Below are 16,521 nucleotides of genomic sequence, written 5' to 3'. Positions count from 1 at the left end.
TGCTAGCCAAGTGTGAAGAGGTTAGGTGTTAGGAGGTTAGGTGTTAGGAGGTTAGGTGTTAGGAGGTTAGGTGTTAGGTGATGAGGACCCACCTGTGGTCGTCTCTGTACCACTCAAAGGCAGCTGTGGGCACAGCCATGGCCTCGCAGCGCAGGATGGCTGTTTTGCCCAGCTGGGCTGGCATGTTCTTCACATCTGTGATCATGGGCGGGTCTGAACAGAGAAGGAGGAGGAGGAGGAAGAGTCAGCAAAGCAGAAGGAGGGAATTCTGCAATTAGTAAACATCAGCATTAGCCGAGAGGTGGAGTCAGGGCGGCCGAGCGAACGTACGTAGTCCACAAGGTCGAAACCCCCCCGGCCGGAACACGATTAGGATGTATGAATTCATACATAATAAAACATCTATTTACATAGATCATGAATACATCATTTTGTTATCTGGTGGGAGGTGAATGATCCCCCACTGGGGCCATGCTGCACTGGTGATACAGAGAGGGGCCATGCTGCACTGGTGATACAGAGAGGGGCCATGCTGCACTGGTGATACAGAGAGGGGCCATGCTGCACTGGTGATACAGAGAGGGGCCATGCTGCACTGGTGATACAGAGAGGGGCCATGCTGCACTGGTGATACAGAGAGGGGCCATGCTGCACTGGTGATACAGAGAGGGGCCATGCTGCACTGGTGATACAGAGAGGGGCCATGCTGCACTGGTGATACAGAGAGGGGTCATGCTGCACTGGTGATACAGAGAGGGGCCATGCTGCACTGGTGATACAGAGAGGGGTCATGCTGCACTGGTGATACAGAGAGGGGCCATGCTGCACTGGTGATACAGAGAGGGGCCATGCTGCACTGGTGATACAGAGAGGGGCCATGCTGCACTGGTGATACAGAGAGGGGCCATGCTGCACTGGTGATACAGAGAGGGGCCATGCTGCACTGGTGATACAGAGAGGGGTCATGCTGCACTGGTGATACAGAGAGGGGCCATGCTGCACTGGTGATACAGAGAGGGGCCATGCTGCACTGGTGATGCAGAGAGGGGCCATGCTGCACTGGTGGTGCAGAGAGGGGCCATGCTGCACTGGTGATACAGAGAGGGGCCATGCTGCACTGGTGATACAGAGAGGGGCCATGCTGCACTGGTGATACAGAGAGGGGCCATGCTGCACTGGTGATACAGAGAGGGGCCATGCTGCACTGGTGATACAGAGAGGGGTCATGCTGCACTGGGGATACAGAGAGGGGCCATGCTGCACTGGTGATACAGAGAGGGGTCATGCTGCACTGGTGATACAGAGAGGGGTCATGCTGCACTGGTGATACAGAGAGGGGCCACGCTGCACTGGTGATACAGAGAGGGGCCATGCTGCACTGGTGATGCAGAGAGGGGCCATGCTGCACTGGTGATACAGAGAGGGGCCATGCTGCACTGGTGATACAGAGAGGGGCCATGCTGCACTGGTGATACAGAGAGGGGCCATGCTGCACTGGTGATACAGAGAGGGGCCATGCTGCACTGGTGATACAGAGAGGGGTCATGCTGCACTGGTGATACAGAGAGGGGCCATGCTGCACTGGTGATACAGAGAGGGGCCATGCTGCACTGGTGATACAGAGAGGGGCCATGCTGCACTGGTGGTGCAGAGAGGGGCCATGCTGCACTGGTGATACAGAGAGGGGCCATGCTGCACTGGTGATACAGAGAGGGGCCATGCTGCACTGGTGATACAGAGAGGGGCCATGCTGCACTGGTGATACAGAGAGGGGTCATGCTGCACTGGTGATACAGAGAGGGGCCATGCTGCACTGGTGATACAGAGAGGGGCCATGCTGCACTGGTGATACAGAGAGGGGCCATGCTGCACTGGTGGTGCAGAGAGGGGCCATGCTGCACTGGTGATACAGAGAGGGGCCATGCTGCACTGGTGATACAGAGAGGGGCCATGCTGCACTGGTGATACAGAGAGGGGTCATGCTGCACTGGTGATACAGAGAGGGGTCATGCTGCACTGGTGATACAGAGAGGGGTCATGCTGCACTGGTGATACAGAGAGGGGTCATGCTGCACTGGTGATACAGAGAGGGGCCATGCTGCACTGGGGATACAGAGAGGGGCCATGCTGCACTGGTGATACAGAGAGGGGCCATGCTGCACTGGGGATACAGAGAGGGGCCATGCTGCACTGGTGATACAGAGAGGGGCCATGCTGCACTGGTGATACAGAGAGGGGCCATGCTGCACTGGTGATACAGAGAGGGGTCATGCTGCACTGGTGATACAGAGAGGGGCCATGCTGCACTGGGGATACAGAGAGGGGCCATGCTGCACTGGTGATACAGAGAGGGGCCATGCTGCACTGGGGATACAGACAGGGGCCATGCTGCACTGGTGATACAGAGAGGGGCCATGCTGCACTGGTGATACAGAGAGGGGCCATGCTGCACTGGGGATACAGAGAGGGGTCATGCTGCACTGGTGATACAGAGAGGGGCCATGCTGCACTGGTGATACAGAGAGGGGCCATGCTGCACTGGTGATACAGAGAGGGGCCATGCTGCACTGGTGATACAGAGAGGGGCCATGCTGCACTGGTGATACAGAGAGGGGCCATGCTGCACTGGTGGTGCAGAGAGGGGCCATGCTGCACTGGTGATGCAGAGAGGGGCCATGCTGCACTGGTGGTGCAGAGAGGGGCCATGCTGCACTGGTGATGCAGAGAGGGGCCATGCTGCACTGGTGGTGCAGAGAGGGGCCATGCTGCACTGGGGATACAGAGAGGGGCCATGCTGCACTGGGGATACAGAGAGGGGCCATGCTGCACTGGGGATACAGAGAGGGGCCATGCTGCACTGGGGATACAGAGAGGGGCCATGCTGCACTGGTGGTGCAGAGAGGGGCCATGCTGCACTGGTGATACAGAGAGGGGCCATGCTGCACTGGTGATACAGAGAGGGGCCATGCTGCACTGGTGATACAGAGAGGGGCCATGCTGCACTGGTGGTGCAGAGAGGGCTACTCACAGTTGACGGTGACCTTGACCTTGCGCTTGTCGGGCGGGGCCACGCCGTTGTTGGTGATGCACTCGTAGTCTTCTCCTTGCTGCCTCTTGATCTCTGTGATGTCGAGGAACTCCCCGTCACTCACCAGCCCATCTGAAGGCACAGGGCAGAGGTCAAAAGGTCACTGTGGGTGACCCCACAGACTGCAAAACAAGCCTAACCCTATTGTCATCACTTAGGAGCACAAAACAAGACAACAAGACCCTTCTTCTTCGAGTTTGTTTCTAGTAGTTTTTTTGTCTGGAGTTGTAGACTACCACATGCTTCCTCCGATACATGTGCAGTCGCCACCCGTTTCTTTTCACCTGACAGCGAGGAGTTTCACCGGCAGGACATAGCACGTGGGAGGGATCACGCTATTCCCCTCAGTTCCCCTCCCCCCCCGAACAGGCAGCCGATCTGACCTAGAGGAGGCACTAGTGCAGCGACCAGGACACATACAGTACCCTTTAATCCCGGCTTCCCACCCGAAGATGTATGGACGCCCGGACAGGCCGGAGGTAACACGAGGGTTCGAACCTGCGACCCTTGTGTTGGTAGGCAGGGAATCTCCCCGGACGCCCTTCACGTTCACTACTTGAGATACTTGTGTTGTGAAGGAGAAGTGACAGCGAGCCAGATGAAACAGCACTAAGGATGAAACTCAGATAGCAAGATGATACCAGGCTTTACTGACTGGAGGATATTAAAGCACTGGGTGATTTCTCCAGTGCTGAAATCCAATACCAAGAGCCAAGAGCCATGTGTAGGTTCATGCGTAGGATGTCAAAGGCAAAAGCAAACTGACAGGATTGTCTTCACTGTCTTATTCACACATAAGGTGTATAGTTCTAACGCAGTAAAAAAAAAAAAGTATATAGTAGCTACTTGACAAAATGTGACAGATGGATTTTAATTACTGAGTCAACGTTCCTAGTCATTGGAAGAGACAAACGGCAAACTGTCTTGTATCTTTCTTCACCTGCTATGAATCCACTGACCTGTTTGTGTTGCTAACATCAGATCTGGGTCAAGTATTTGTAAATAATTATGATTTCTTGAAGCACCAGATTGATGGACGGTCTCATACTTCACCAAAAGTCACATGTCATTGGCATATTATCCAAGTGTATTGGCAACCAATATCGCCATTGTCTCTTAACACAAATTATAGTTACATTTTCACTATATATATATATATACTGTATATATATATATATTTCAATCATTCTTTTGTCCCATGACCTAAAAACTAAGGGCCTAAAGGCTGTTTTGTTGTGTTCAGTAAAGTAATGGGAAACGGTGATCTTGACTTGCACCACCAGGGGGCCGCTGGCTTGTTCATCATCACATGACGTTGTGAGAGGAACATTTGGCTGTTGTTCGGTGTTATTCGGGACCAAACTCCCAGGTGACCCCGGAAGCGAATTAGTCTGTGTCGCACTTCGCCGTTCCCTTCCTTTCCTCGGGGCAACACGTACGCGGCACACACAGCACACACACACACACACACACACACACACACACACACACACACACACACACACACACACACACACACACAGCACAGACAATCTCCGCAGAGGGGAGAGAGAGAGAGAGTTGAAGGGACGAGCTACTAGTGGAGGTTATTGCTTCTGCTTGCGAGGGGAATGGATGTTTTGGGCTTGTTATTAGAACGACAGTGACAGAGAGAGAGAGAGAGAGAGAGAGAGAGAGAGAGAGACAGAGAGCAAAGGGGGAGAGAGAGAGAGAAAGAGAGCGAGAGAGAGAGAGAGCGAGAGCGCCCCCTCCCTCTCCCCCTGTCTCCCTTCCACACGTCTCAGCAGCCAGCTGTCACGCAGCCTCTGAAACCATTAAGCCTTTTTTTCCTCCCCTTTACCCCATTAAAGAAGTCAGACTGTGGAACACGACATAATACATAATCTCCCCACTAACAAGGAAATACAGCTCTTCAATTGCTGTTCACTTTTCCCTTTCAAACACCCCCCCTCTACCCCTCTACCCCTCTACCCCCACCACTGCACCCAACGTCAGTCAGTGGACCTTTACTTTGTCACACAAACACACAGACACGCGCTTGTGTGTGATGTTGACACACACACACACACACACACACACACACACACACACACACACACACACACACACACACACACACAAGAAGGAGACACTAAACGGCACGATTATTCCTGTCAGAGATTAGCGCGGTGCTTCTAATTGAAGATTATACTGGAGGATTATTAGTGCGGCTACTGAGCTGGAGACGATTATTTGCAGCTGCGGCGGCAGTGGCACATGGTGGCACACACAGTGGCACATGGTGGCACATGGTGGCACACACAGTGGCACATGGTGGCACATGGTGGCACACACAGTGGCACATGGTGGCACACACAGTGGCACATGGTGGCACACACAGTGGCACATGGTGGCACACACAGTGGCACACGGTGGCACATGGTGGCACACACAGTGGCACATACAGTGGCACATGGTGGCACACGGTGGCACACAGTGGCACACGGTGGCACACGGTGGCACACAGTGGCACACAGTGGCACACACAGTGGCACACACAGGCACACAGTGGCACACGGTGGCACACGGTGGCACACAGTGGCACACGGTGGCACACGGTGGCACACAGTGGCACACACGGTGGCACACAGTGGCACACAGTGGCACACACAGTGGCACACCGTGGCACAGGCTGAGCAGTCACAGCGGCGGCTGCTTGTGCCACCCCGCCCGACATTCCATGAGTCTAATAAATATAGCTCCCCTGTGACAGGCGGAGCACCCCAACACTGCACCGCGGGGGGAGCCAGAGTGGCACAGAGGGGACAGAGAGAGAGAGAGAGAGAGAGAGAGAGAGAGAGAGAGAGAGAGAGAAAAGATAGGATCAGACAACTAGCAGGGGAGAAATTACACAGACAAGGTTGTTATCGATGACTTCCGAGAAATAAAACGGACAAAGAGAGAAATGAGAAGAAATTGAGCGCGGGAGAGTGCGTTACAGACGACACAGAGAGAGTGGTAGTTGGTGGGGGGGAGAGATGTGTGAGAGAGAGACTATGTGTGAAAAAGATGCATAGATAGAGAGATAATATATTTGTACAGAGAGAGAGAGAGAGAGAGAGAGAGAGGAGAGAGAGAGAGAGAGAGAGAGAGAGAGAGAGAGAGAAGGAGAGAGAGTTGGGTATTTTGATGTGTGCTGAGTTAGTGCCTTTTTCAGGGACTTTTGATTCTCAGCAAGTATGTAGTAGTATAACAAGTATAGTGTAAAATCCAAGTATAGTAGGCTATATAAGTACAACATCTATTTATTAATATATGTATCGTAAACCCTGGTACATTTGTAAATATGTAAATTTTAACCTGAGTATAATGACAATAAAGCGCATTCTGATTCTGAAGTATGTGATGCAACATGTCAGCTCTCCTCTCTCTCCTCTTCTCCGCGTCTCTCTCCCCGGAGATTCCTGGAGCTCACCTCTCTCCACTCTGGTGGGAGATCACATCCGACGCTAGCCGCCCCCCCGGCGCCCCTACAACGCTCTGTAAAATACAGCTCCATCACCCCTACAACGCTCTGTAAAATACAGCTCCATCACCCCTACAACGCTCTGTAAAATACAGCTCCATCACCCCTACAACGCTGTGTAAAATACAGCTCCATCACCCCTACAACGCTCTGTAAAATACAGCTCCATCACCCCTACAACACTCTGTAAAATACAGCTCCATCACCCCTACAATGCTCTGTAAAATACAGCTCCATCACCCCTACAACGCTCTGTAAAATACAGCTCCATCACCCCTACAACGCTCTGTAAAATACAGCTCCATCACCCCTACAACGCTGTGTAAAATACAGCTCCATCACCCCTACAACGCTCTGTAAAATACAGCTCCATCACCCCTACAACGCTGTGTAAAATACAGCTCCATCACCCCTACAACGCTCTGTAAAATACAGCTCCTTCACCCCTACAACGCTCTGTAAAATACAGCTCCATCACCCCTACAACGCTCTGTAAAATACAGCTCCATCACCCCTACAACGCTCTGTAAAATACAGCTCCATCACCCCTACAACACTCTGTAAAATACAGCTCCATCACCCCTACAACGCTCTGTAAAATACAGCTCCATCACCCCTACAACGCTCTGTAAAATACAGCTCCATCACCCCTACACCGCTCTGTAAAATACAGCTCCATCACCCCTACAACGCTGTGTAAAATACAGCTCCATCACCCCTACAACGCTCTGTAAAATACAGCTCCATCACCCCTACAACACTGTGTAAAATACAGCTCCATCACCCCTACAACGCTGTGTAAAATACAGCTCCATCACCCCTACAACGCTCTGTAAAATACAGCTCCATCACCCCTACAACGCTCTGTAAAATACAGCTCCATCACCCCTACAACGCTGTGTAAAATACAGCTCCATCACCCCTACAACGCTCTGTAAAATACAGCTCCATCACCCCTACAACGCTGTGTAAAATACAGCTCCATCACCCCTACACCGCTCTGTAAAATACAGCTCCATCACCCCTACAACGCTCTGTAAAATACAGCTCCATCACCCCTACAACGCTCTGTAAAATACAGCTCCATCACCCCTACAACGCTGTGTAAAATACAGCTCCATCACCCCTACAACGCTGTGTAAAATACAGCTCCATCACCCCTACAACGCTGTGTAAAATACAGCTCCATCACCCCTACAACGCTCTGTAAAATACAGCTCCATCACCCCTACAACGCTGTGTAAAATACAGCTCCATCACCCCTACAACGCTCTGTAAAATACAGCTCCATCACCCCTACAACGCTGTGTAAAATACAGCTCCATCACCCCTACAACGCTCTGTAAAATACAGCTCCATCACCCCTACAACGCTCTGTAAAATACAGCTCCATCACCCCTACAACGCTGTGTAAAATACAGCTCCATCACCCCTACAACGCTCTGTAAAATACAGCTCCATCACCCCTACAACACTCTGTAAAATACAGCTCCATCACCCCTACAACGCTCTGTAAAATACAGCTCCATCACCCCTACAACGCTGTGTAAAATACAGCTCCATCACCCCTACACCGCTCTGTAAAATACAGCTCCATCACCCCTACAACGCTCTGTAAAATACAGCTCCATCACCCCTACACCGCTCTGTAAAATACAGCTCCATCACCCCTACAACGCTCTGTAAAATACAGCTCCATCACCCCTACAACGCTGTGTAAAATACAGCTCCATCATCCCTACAACGCTCTGTAAAATACAGCTCCATCACCCCTACAACGCTCTGTAAAATACAGCTCCATCACCCCTACAACGCTCTGTAAAATACAGCTCCATCACCCCTACAACGCTCTGTAAAATACAGCTCCATCACCCCTACAACGCTCTGTAAAATACAGCTCCATCACCCCTACAACGCTGTGTAAAATACAGCTCCATCACCCCTACAACGCTCTGTAAAATACAGCTCCATCACCCCTACAACGCTGTGTAAAATACAGCTCCATCACCCCTACAACGCTCTGTAAAATACAGCTCCATCACCCCTACAACGCTCTGTAAAATACAGCTCCATCACCCCTACAACGCTCTGTAAAATACAGCTCCATCACCCCTACAACGCTCTGTAAAATACAGCTCCATCACCCCTACAACGCTCTGTAAAATACAGCTCCATCAAGCACTTAGGGCTTCTGAAGGAGCCTGACTCCTGAGCAGCACAGATAGTTGGATTGCACCTGAGAAGAGAGCCAGGTGTTTGAATGAAAGGGAAGCAGGATCATGGGGTCAGGCCTGCCCTACAGCACTGTGAGCCTGCCTCCATCATCACTGTGAGCCTGCCTCCATCATCACTGTGAGCCTGCCTCCATCATCACTGTGAACCTGCCTCCATCATCACTGTGAGCCTGCCTCCATCATCACTGTGAGCCTGCCTCCATCATCAGGGAGCTAGATTACTCATCTTAACCCTTTCCACTACAAAACCCACAGTCCAGGCGGAGAGGGGTTGTTAGAATCTTGAAACACGAGGCTTGGCGTCTCGGTAGTGTAGCGGTAAAAGCAATCCATTTACATACGTAATGTAATATTACATATATTATATATTATTACATATTACGTAATACATATACGTATATTACCGCAGCGGTGATAGAAGAGAGCCCGAAAAGAGATAAGCATACAGACGTTTGGGCAGCAGCCCTTTTTCAGCGTGTGAAATGGCAATAATACACAGGTGATTCACAGGTGGGCATGAGCACGTTATTTGATTTCTATGCATGACAGCCTCACATCTCTCTCTCTCTCTCCCTCTCCCCATCTAGGCTATCTTTTCGCTGTCCCTCTTTCTCTCTCACTCTAGTCCCTTTCACTCTCTCTCACTCTAGTCCCTCTCAGTGAAGGAGGAAGCTGCTGACGTGACGCTGTGGTCTTACGGGCATGACCACACCTCCTCAATGCTTTTGGGCATAAACACGCCTATACGGAGATGTGCGCCGAGATGACGTGAAGCGCAGCGGGCCGACACGCCCACAATTAGGGCTTTGCGCGGCGCTATTCCAGCGCAAAACGGGCGCTAACGCAAAATTACCGCCGTTGGGAGGATAGAGCCCTAAGAGTTGGAGAAGTTTCAAGTCCCCCCTGGGTTCATTGCTTTTGGTGCTCCTTAAATGCCCTCCTTTTCTTGTAGGCCTGAGGATAAAGGCCTCACCTTCATCCTGCAAGTCACTACTGAGGGCTTCCCCTCCCCTCCAGCCAAAACATCTCGGGGCAGTAAGAAACCTGCTGGGGGCCAGCCCAGCAGCCTTGTCTGATACTCTGCTCTTCTGTCGCACTCCTCATCTCCTCTGCTCTCTCCAACATTGAACCCTTTGTCATTTCTGTAGCTGCCATATAAATCTGGGGAACATTGACAGTGTAGTGGGAACATTGGCGGTGGGAACATTGACGGTGCATGATCTTGTGTGAGGCACTGTGGTGCTCTCACGTCATGACTGATCTGCTGACTGAATGACACACAGAGGGCTTGAATGCATGATCGGAATGACAGACGATTAGATCCGAGGCTATCACAGCATATTCTTTCCTTTTTATTTACTATTTTGAGTCAATAAAACATGTGTCGCCTCAGACGCCCGGGCCTGACGACAGCACTGTGTCGGGCTGAGACAGAAGAGAAGGAACACTATAGCGTGTTGTTTGGAAGAGCTAAGGGACCGAAAGGTGCCTGAGTTCAGTAGGTAGTGTCAGTGTGTATGTGCACGTAGTGTCAGTGTGTATGTGCACGTAGTGTCAGTGTGTATGTGCACGTAGTGTCAGTGTGTATGTGCATGTAGTGTCAGTGTGTATGTGCATGTAGTGTCAGTGTGTATGTGCACGTAGTGTCAGTGTGTATGTGCATGTAGTGTCAGTGTGTATGTGCATGTAGTGTCAGTGTGTATGTGCACGTAGTGTCAGTGTGTATGTGCATGTAGTGTCAGTGTGTATGTGCATGTAGTGTCAGTGTGTATGTGCACGTAGTGTCAGTGTGTATGTGCACGTAGTGTCAGTGTGTATGTGCATGTAGTGTCAGTGTGTATGTGCATGTGCATGTAGTGTCAGTGTGTATGTGCACGTAGTGTCAGTGTGTATGTGCATGTGCATGTAGTGTCAGTGTGTATGTGCATGTAGTGTCAGTGTGTATGTGCGTGTAGTGTCAGTGTGTATGTGCATGTAGTGTCAGTGTGTATGTGCACGTAGTGTCAGTGTGTATGTGCATGCAGTGTCAGTGTGTATGTGCACGTAGTGTCAGTGTGTATGTGCATGTAGTGTCAGTGTGTATGTGCACGTAGTGTCAGTGTGTATGTGCATGTAGTGTCAGTGTGTATGTGCATGTAGTGTCAGTGTGTATGTGCACGGGGGGCAACGTGCAGCCACCCCGTCCGCGTGCACATTCATCTCCGCGTGTTGCAAAGCCGCCGCATTCATTCACTCACGCTAACGTCTGCGTGCGTCTGTTGTGTGTTTTAACGGATGGGGCTTTGGGGCGATAAGAGGCTGACGCGCGGCTGCGTTAGATTGAAGGAGACAGAACGCCTGTATGTGTCTGAGTGTGAGAGAGGGTCAGCTGATGGATGCCGGCGAGAGCGAATGGGCGCGGCAGATCGTATCTGCGATTTGGCCGAGATGAAGAGAGGGGGCGGCAGGAACAAACGGGTGTGTGGAGCAGCATCGCTATCGCCATCTCTCTCTCCGTGAGCGAGTCTGACTGTCGAGGAGCTGCAGGAGTCCAGGATGGGAGGAGGGGAGGTTGCAGGTCTGTGTCTCACCTCTCTCCCTCCCACCTCTCCACAACGACACACAATCCTCCCAACCTCTGCCCATCCTCTCCTCCTCCTCACCCCCCCACCGCTTCTCCATACAGTCTCTGAGTAATGGGGACAGATGGCTGGCATCTTCTTGCTGTTTCGTTGGGCTCCTACACCCCCCCCCCCCCCCACACACACACACACACACACACGTTTCTCCACCGCCCCTGGTCTCCTGAAACTGATGGCTTGGTTGCGGAGACTCCCGCAGAATAGCAATGCGGCCCCTATCTCTGTCTGCAAACTGAGGGGGTTATGTGGGACGAGAGAGGACGGGTGGTGCAGGGGCGGAGAGAGAGAGAGAGGGAGGGAGGATTATTGCTGACAGAGGAGAAACGCTGTAGGGTTGCAAGCGAGGACAACTACACAGAGTTGTGTGCGTGTGACAGAGAGAGAGAGAGAGTCAGAGAGAGAGAGTCAGAGAGAGAGAGAGAGAGAGAGAGAGAGCAGGTGTGCGTGCGTGCATGCTTTACTGGTTTCTTTTTCCTCTGGTGTGCTTGTGAGTGGGTGTGTGTGTGTGTGTGTGTGTTCAGTACTGGCTTGTCTCTGGCCTGAGGTACGGTCGGGGTAGTTCAGGTTCACAGCAGACAGCAGCCGGGTAGCGAAGGACACAGCATCCACACAGCACAGCACAGCACAGCGCGCTAACCCAGCCAGGGACGAGCTAGCCCCTGAGCTAGCCCAAAGCTGTGCTTCAATACAGCAGTATAGTAGCGTGTACATTTATTAGGCTTATAGTGGGCGGCATTAGAGGCTATAATGACATTGTGCACAGTGGTTGTTCAAGCTGACCTATTTTATTATCTCTTGTCTTGTTTGTGCTTTTGATCTGTGTTGCTGCTGCTGCCTGTAGCCAAGAACATTTCGACCCATACTGATGTGCTGCGTAGCCATAAAGAACTCTGTGACTTTAACAACGCATCTGACAACACTGATACACTGCCAGCCTCACAAAGTAAGTCGTTTATTTGATGATATTAAAAGCAATGAGCGCGAAAAAGTGTGAAATTAACGCTCCTCATTCTGACCTCTCGCTGGAGCTCATCAGTTTGCATTTAAAATCTCCAATCCAAGATAATTGAACATTTTTAGGGTTTATAAAATCTAATTTGCAGTTTCTTCACGTCCTCCTCTAAGATAATAACGCTCAATCTTTTTGGCTTGTGAAACCTTCAAATAAAGCCATGCCTACTCGCGACCCTTTGCCAGAAGCGTTCAGAAGTGTTTATTAGTTTATTATTAGTTTATTATTATTATGATGAGAGGACAGGCTGAAAACAACAAGAACAGAAGCAAAAACACTGCCTAACAAATATGACACAATATGAGATATGTATAAAGAATCCTGCGACCCTAAAAGTATATTGTGACCCTGGAAGGTTCCCAAACCCCAGGTTGAGAACCACAAACTCTAAGATGCTGATGGAGGCCATTTACACCTGGCGTTAACATGTGGTTTCTGCCATCAGATTGCAATCAGATTGTCTTTGATCACTTCAGCCTGATTCCATTTACACCTGGCGTTAACATGCATTTTCTGCAATCTGATCACAGAAAACGCATGTTAGCGCCAGGTGTAAATGGCCTAATAGATGTTCAGAGTATGTTCAGATGTCATAGAACCCCAAAGGCAGGTGTGTTCCTCGATAACATCTTTGCAGGTTTAGACAAATAGGCAATAATAGGGACTGGATCAGCCAATTACAGGACGGTCCCACTATCCACCACACTAGCGTACCACCACACTAGCGTACCACCACACTAGCGTACCACCACACTAGCGTACCACCACACTAGCGTACCACCACACTAGCGTACCACCCAATACAAAAATAGCTTCTACTGTACATTTGACAGTCCAGTATCTGTTGTAGAAATGCTCCTGTCTCAGGGTCGCTGGCATGCTGTATTCTCTGAACAAAGGGGAGCAATCCGCTCCTTGATGTGTCTGCCTGTCCAAATATGCATTTATGACTAATAACTCATACCATTAATTATACGTATGCACTTATAGCTTATTGATTATTAAATGCCAATTAGGGGTGGGGGGAAAAAATCGATACACCATAGTATCGCGATATTTTGCCTGACGATATTGTATCGATATTTGGACGCCAAGTATCGATATAAAAAATATAAAAAAAATGCGGGCCATGCCATGCCAGGCCACTGGGCATCTGCCCAAAGCGCCCGATGTTGCAGGCCGCGCCTGCAGTGGTGCATTGAGTCCAGAGAAGCTTAAAGTCCCTGGAAACCAAAATCCACAAAAACGTTCTAACTATGTTATTTAGGGTCTTATGTTAGTAATTGTGTGTCTCAGAAATTATTATACATTACTTTCAACCCAAAGCCTTAAAATCAACACTTTTCTACAAGATTCTACAAGGTACTTCCTCATTGAAGAGAGCAGTGCGCGAGGTGCTAAAATGCAGGAGCTTATGACGTCATAAGCTCTATATAACCTTTGTACACGTGCGCAACCCGCCCTACTGTGTGTGTGTGTGTGAGTAACCCCGCGTCACCAGGCTGTGTCGAGCGCCATGCTGCCCGCTCTCCCCCCCTCCCTCCCACCAGTCCCGAGAGAGAGAGAGAGAGAGAGAGAGAGAGAGAGAGAGAGAGAGAGAGAGAAAAGAGGCAGCACAGCGCCCGACACACAGAGTGGGAGGGAGACAGACAGACACTGAAGCCACTTCTTAACAGCGAGCGCTGTGGGGGCAAAGAACGGACAGAGATCTCTTCCTCTCAGTACGCTATGTGCGGAGCAACGCGCGAACACACACACACACACACACACACACACACACACACACTCACCCAATCTCTCTTATCTTCTCTCTCTCTCCTTCTCTCCCTCTCTCTCCGAGAGAGCGGTCTCCTCCGAGAGAGAGAGACAGAGAGAGAAATTTCCCTGCTGCAGACGGGACACGCCCACACAGTCCGCGGGAGAAAATACACTCTAAAAACTAATTGATTCTCATGACTTTTGCCATGACTGTCAAACCTAAATTTATATACTTTGCGACGTTCATCATCGTTCAAATTTGGCTGGTGGCTTATTAACATAGGGTCCTGTGATGTGATGAACTCAAAATGCTAAATAATAAAGAAATATTTCTGGTTTCCAGGGACTTTAATAATGTAGCCTCATGTGGGGCAAAAACAAAAACAACTGCATGTTTCACTTCCGGTGAGGTCAAGGAAAAGGTAGGAAAAGGAGTTAGACAATATTATTGAAATATCGCAATATTCAATATATCGCAATATTCAATATATTGCAATATCGGCGATATCGCAATACTATCGTATCGTGACTCAAGTATCGTTTTAGTATCGTATCGTGGACATCTGGTGATTCCCACCCCTAATGCCAATGGAACTTTAATTTGATTGTATATCAGTATCTGTGGTGAAATGATAACCAGTGTGAATGTTGCATGGAAATGACAGCAAAAGTAAACATGAAAGATTCACAAGAAACAATGTATTCTACAACAAGAGTCCAAAAGTGACATGTTTTCTAGGCTGCACACAATGCTCACAATTAGTAAGCTACACTCAGTAACGTTGAGTCATGACGTAGTAATATTCAGTAACGTTGAATCATGACGTAGTAATATTCAGTAACGTTGAATCATGACGTAGTAATATTCAGTAACGTTGAATCATGACGTAGTAATATTCAGTAACGTTGAATCATGACGTAGTAATATTCAGTAACGTTGAATCATGACGTAGTAATATTCAGTAACGTTGAGTCATGACGTAGTGATATTCAGTAACATTGAATCATGACGTAGTAATATTCAGTAACGTTGAATCATGACGTAGTAATATTCAGTAATGTTGAATCATGACGTAGTAATATTCAGTAACGTTGAATCATGACGTAGTAATATTCAGTAACGTTGAATCATGACGTAGTAATATTCAGTAACGTTGAATCATGACGTAGTGATATTCAGTAATGTTGAGTCATGACGTAGTAATATTCAGTAACGTTGAATCATGACGTAGTAATATTCAGTAACGTTGAATCATGACGTAGTGATATTCAGTAACGTTGAGTCATGACGTAGTGATATTCAGTAACGTTGAATCATGACGTAGTAATATTCAGTAACGTTGAATCATGACGTAGTAATATTCAGTAATGTTGAATCATGACGTAGTAATATTCAGTAACGTTGAGTCATGACGTAGTAATATTCAGTAACATTGAGTCATGCCGTAGAAATATTCAGTATGCAGCAATTTGCATGCCAAGCTAATACCCAGATATCCTGTCACTTTCCCAGAGCGGCACACTTACTATTCTAGTGAATCCTAACACTTAGCCTGCCTGCCATCGAATCTCTACAAGCCACTGAATAGTTAATGAAGTGACTTTGGAAATCAGTGGTGACAGACGCCGCAACAGATAGGGAATAAAATGCTGTGTGGCAATCAAAATGAATTTTACTTCATTTATCAATGCGTCTACCACCCCGGACTAGATTTGATATTCGACATGACAATGATGGAAGCTAAAAATAACTGATCTAATGACAAACATTGGCTGTTAGTGTCAGTTGGCATCGTGATGGCGGATGACAGGGAGGATGAAGACAGATGCCGATGATTACGGCCGGCGCGTTGGGGATAATTACGTGTTAATGTGTGGGTATTTGGGACAAAACATTGGGACATAAGGAAAATATGGGAGAATGAATCTGAGACGGGGGACAGACTAAGCAGCTGGGTGGAAGGATGATGGCGCAGCAATGGGAGATAGGCTAAAGACGGGGACAGGAACAGAATGCTGAAGAGATAAAAAGAGACAAGACGTTGAGAGACAGGACAGGAGTTAGGGGACGAATGAGAAGATAACAGTGAAGCTGTGTAGGGCCAAGTGATTTCCGCAATGCAGGAAAAAATCACACCCAGGTGAGAAGTAAGAGGTGCAGGTTTTGCAGGTCGGGTTATCAGTGATGTCATAAACATTGTGACATCATCAGTCACCACTGGCCCAAGCGATGATCGACACCAATCAGTCACATCACTCGATGATTGTGGGGCATGACATCTTCAGTGGGTATGACATCATCA

At 49.2% G+C, this 16,521-nt stretch overlaps 1 protein-coding gene across 1 annotated transcript in view; it reads right to left on the bottom strand.

The window, feature by feature from the left end:
* The window catches only part of iglon5 (IgLON family member 5), a gene marked incomplete at both ends in the record, with an annotated part of 194,389 nt that overhangs the window by 4,793 nt on the left and 173,075 nt on the right, over positions 1-16,521 (bottom strand). The window contains 2 exons of the mRNA XM_083661303.1: positions 93-213; positions 3,029-3,160. Of these exons, the coding sequence (XP_083517429.1) occupies positions 93-213; positions 3,029-3,160 (253 nt within the window). The remainder of the gene's footprint in view (positions 1-92; positions 214-3,028; positions 3,161-16,521) is intronic.

This window comes from Poromitra crassiceps (assembly GCF_964638095.1).
Source record: "Poromitra crassiceps genome assembly, chromosome: 26".
In the NCBI taxonomy this organism is placed as follows: domain Eukaryota; kingdom Metazoa; phylum Chordata; class Actinopteri; order Beryciformes; family Melamphaidae; genus Poromitra; species Poromitra crassiceps.
Note: the sequence above shows the minus strand (reverse complement) of the source record. Positions and strands in the feature narration are given on the sequence as shown.